Consider the following 4492-nt stretch of genomic DNA (forward strand, 5'->3'; position numbering starts at 1 on the left):
GTCCAGGCAACAGGAAGAAAAATAAAACACTTCCCTCTCCTCCCTAGCCCTTTGGTCGCCTCCAGGCTGGGAATGCAACTCACTGCCCCACAGGGTGGTGCAAAACCCTTAGGATGTTAAGACAGCAAATGGTTCAGCAAGGTAGAGAGGACTCGGAGATTACAGCTGGCTTGAAATTAGTTGATGAATATACCCTCATTCATACAAATATCCTTTTGAAAAATAATTTTACAAGCCATGGGTTGAGCTTTTTTTTTTTTTAACTTTTGCAAAACCCGCCGGCGTGTTTATTTTGTATATTTTTGTACTTAGCCATGAAAATAGGCTTGAGCTCAACTGTGAAGTCGGTACATTGTGTTAAAAGCACGGCCATATTGCACTTCTGCTTATCTATTCAAAATGCCACATTACAAGTGGCTGGTGCTTATAATCTGTATGGTGTGCTGTTGATAATTGTGGATACTGTAAAGGGTAAACAGTCTGAACTCCACTCCTGCTGCTCCTGTTCCCGCGGTAGTAAGGCTGAGCGTGTTACATCCAATTATGAAGTAAAGCATAATGCTACTAATAGCAGCTATATAATTTAGTTCGGTCCTCAAAGACCCTGTTTTAACCTATGAAATTGAAAAATTGTTTTATTCACAATTTGCTTTTTGTTCATTTTTTTTCCAGGTGCTTTTTCATTTCTTAAAATTATAATTATTAATTGGGCAAAGAAGTATAGGCTGGGTAAATGGAATTATTCTTGAACCTCATAACATTTCCCCCATCAAAGCAGGTATTTTCCATCAGATGGTGGCTGTTCAAGTACCCTCCCATAACACACTTGGTGATTCAGAAATGACCTGGTGCTGGGTTAGACTGTCGCCTCTAAGGCTGGTGGGCTCCCATCTTGCTGGAAGGGCTCACAGTCAAGACAGGGCTGGCCCCCAGCCCCTTCCACCACCAAGCCTCCGCTTTAGCCTCCAGAGGTCAGCATAGAATTCAAGTTAAAAGTGATTTCCAACCCATATTTACAGAAGAATTATTTATCCCACATATTACCTCAGGGACTTTATAAAGAGCTCATTTGAGTCTCCGTATATTAGTGCATTGTGAGTGAGCAGGTCAGCTGACTCAGACTGAGTAATCAACTTTCCTTATCCCCAATCCCCGAGGAAAGAATGCAGCTAGCTTGGCCCCCTCTTCTCTCTGTAAAATATTTCAGTGAGTTCCCTCTATTTCTAGGGCGACTGGCAACAAAGGTGTTTACAGTTGGTAGATCCTGGCAAGTGGGCATGGATTGGGAAGTCCGTGAAGGCTTTTTCTCGGCATTTTAAAATAACTATTATTAGATTAAAGAGGGATGCTGAGTGAGGGACCTGTGTTTAGGATTAACACTGTCGATACTTTGGCGGCCACAAAATCCACAAGGCCTTTTCTAAATAGACAACTAATCATCTGTGAACAGAACAAATGCCATCTAAGAAAACAGAATGAAGGCACTTTAGTGATTGTACCACCATCAGTTCTTAGGAAAGTGGATTAGAAAGTAGACTGGATTGGCTTTATGTTTCCCAGTAGGAAAGGAAAAGTGGGCTCATGGCTCCTGTCCTTAACAGTGAGGGCATGCCACAGTTTGGGAACGTGGCTTAGAAGAGACATGCACTTCAAAAAGATTCAGGCAGACCAACTCAGGAGAATATGATGTTGGAGCCATTCATATAGCTTTAGGGTAGGGGCGGGGATCTGTGACTGATTTGAAACAATAAAGGAATTGGTTCCATGTATAATTAAAATAAATGTTTATTTTCTGATCCTTTTACTCTAAAAAAAAATGAATTAACAGTTGCCTTAAAAACACCAACTTCAAAAATATTGTCTTTACAAACAGCAAATTACTATTTGTGAAAATATAAATGTCACTGTCAAAATTATTCTAGGCAAATGAGGAGAAAAAAGTCCACATTAGGTTTGAGAACTTTGGCTTTTAAAATGTTATCACTTATGCTCAGAACTTCACCTGAGCAGTATCAAATGTTTCTGCTCTAATTGTCGGAATATGTTCTTCTCCTCAGAGAAAAGAATTTTTAAATCATCATTAATATTAAAACCCTAAGGAGCACCTGGAGAGCCTTCCAAATATCTCAGGCCCCAGAAGCCTGTCCCTGTGCTCAGGTGTTGCAAGGTCTCCAAACAGCGATCTGAAATGCCTGCCTGCCTGCCTGCCTGAATGGTGTGGTGCTTCTCAGGGAAAGGGAGGATCTAGAGCAGAAACTTCCATGCCCAGTGACTGGTATAGGGAGATGAAGGAGCCCAACTCTCCCTCCAATCACAAACATGCAGTTTGATTATTCATGAAAAAACACCCTACTCCCACCTAAAACAAAGCAAAACAATGAAATTGTGGATACTGTGAGCAGAGAAGACATTTCAGAGTCGCTATTTTTATGAAAAAAAGACTCCCATCTTCGTGTATAGTAGTTATGCCGATGCTATTGAGAACTAATTTGAGTTGCTTTTTTGTGATTAATTTTTCCACAACTATATATTTAGGTAAAAAGTATTAAATCAACATTAATATCAACTGGTAAAAATTCCTAATCTGAATCCTCTTACCTTCTTTTTCTATTATTATTTACAGTTGAAAAAAGAAAACCCAGATATCTATGAAGAAAATCTTCATTACCCCCTTCTGCTTATTTTAACCCAAAATGGATAGAAGAGTAACCCTTCTCAGAAGATGAAGAAAACATCTATTACCCAGGGAATAATAATGTATGAAAACAGGAATCTGCAATGGATATAATACGGTTCCCTGAGATTTTTGAGGCCCCAAGACTCAGGGCCCCCACCCAATCTTCTACATTCCACACATGGGCTTGGGTTAGGGACTACCCAGGCGTACCCACATCATCTCCAGCCATCTCCGCCTCCCTCCTTCACCTCCTCTTTTTACAGTCTGCTTGTTGCTTTTCTTATACCAAACCTTTGTTTGTCTTTAAATATGTATAAGCAGGCTGTCTGAGATTTGAATTTGACTTGTGAGCAACCTAAATATTTTTCCTTCTAAAACAGAATTTCTTTTGATGATTCCCCCCCTCCCACCCTCCCTTTAAAAAAAAAAACAAAAACAGGTTTTTGTTCTGTTTTGGTGATGATAGTTTTTAATCTGTAAACATAGCAAACATCATGATTCTTTCCTGGTTAAAAATGAAATAAAATACATCTTTCTGCTCTCCCTCTAATAAATTCTATTAAATTTGCCATCTCTTTCTCTGTCTCTCTCTTCCTCTCTCATTCTTTTTTCCCCTTTAAACAGGATGTTTTTTTCCCTATAGATGTATAAGAAATGACTACATCAGCCCAAAGCCTCATAAACTGACCGTTTGTCCTCTGGACACAATAGCGTGGCCAGCCCTCTGCTCCTCCTCTCCAATTATGTGTGATTAGTCTCAGTGTGCTGTGTCAAGGAGGGGGAGTGTGCTGAGTGCTTATTATCTGTTTAGGTACAAGAAGAGCACATTTAGGCTCTGGCTATGAATGAAAAGTGAGCCTTTATCAGGGCTTAAATCTAACTGCTGCTGTTCTCCAGGCCTCTTTCAAAACAGGCCCTTTCCAGAGAAATTTTGAATCAATGGTTGATAAACTAGATTGCAACCAGGGGGAGTTTTAAAAAACTCAATCACACAATTATCTTATTTAAAATAAATATATATTGTTAGATGCTGTGATTCAAGAGTGTAGCAAACATTTAATAGGTGCTACCTAGGAGGAGGAGAGAAGGACTTTCCTACAGGGAGCCCAAGCCTGCTCTGCCCAATGCACCCCTAAGATGCTCTAATGCCTTTTGTGGAAATTCAGATGTTTATCTGTAAGGAATCATCTGTGCCCACTTTGGCAGTAATGTCATTAGGTAGGTTAGCTACATATCCTCATATCTTTAGCAGAAGCAAAGTGTGTTTTCAGTGTGATACAATTAAAGTGGTGTGGGGGGGTGCTGAGGGGTGCATCCTTTTGCATGTTAAACCAACTTAGCTGTCATAAAAATAGCGACTCTGAAATGTCTTCTCTGCTCACTTCTATCATCAAACAAAATTTTCACCATCAGTTTGCATGTCCTTGTGTTCCCCACTTCTTCTGCTCCATTAGAGCACCTAGATGGATCTCAGAAGGCATAGGTCAAGTCGCAGTTAGATCATACATTTCTTTCTCACAAAAACTTGAATTGCAATGCCAAGTGATGGGCTAACATCACAATAACAGCAATTTATTCCTCTTTGGATAAAACAGCAGTCTATTCTCAGTGCTAGATAAAGACCAGGGCAATGCAAACCAGCCATTTAGCTGAGTAGTTCAGCTAGTGGCAGCTCTCCTTTGGTGACTGTATAGGTTGCACACTGGCTTCATATTTTCTTGTTTAAAAATTAGAATTTGGAATGTTTTAAGAGGTAACTCAAGTAGTTCCATTTATCCTGATGAAAATACAGAAAAAAAAAATGATTTCTTCTGT

At 39.7% G+C, this 4492-nt stretch overlaps 1 protein-coding gene across 1 annotated transcript in view; it reads left to right on the forward strand.

Moving 5' to 3' along the window:
* The window catches only part of Camkmt (calmodulin-lysine N-methyltransferase), a 392271-nt gene extending 389228 nt beyond the window's left edge, over positions 1–3043 (forward strand). Inside the window, exon 11 of the mRNA XM_026385748.2 lies at positions 2624–3043. Within this exon, the coding sequence (XP_026241533.2) occupies positions 2624–2701 (78 nt within the window). The 3' untranslated portion in view covers positions 2702–3043. The remainder of the gene's footprint in view (positions 1–2623) is intronic.
* The last annotated feature ends 1449 nt before the right edge of the window (positions 3044–4492 follow it).

The sequence above is a fragment of the Urocitellus parryii genome, chromosome 12, assembly GCF_045843805.1.
Source record: "Urocitellus parryii isolate mUroPar1 chromosome 12, mUroPar1.hap1, whole genome shotgun sequence".
NCBI lineage: Eukaryota > Metazoa > Chordata > Mammalia > Rodentia > Sciuridae > Urocitellus > Urocitellus parryii.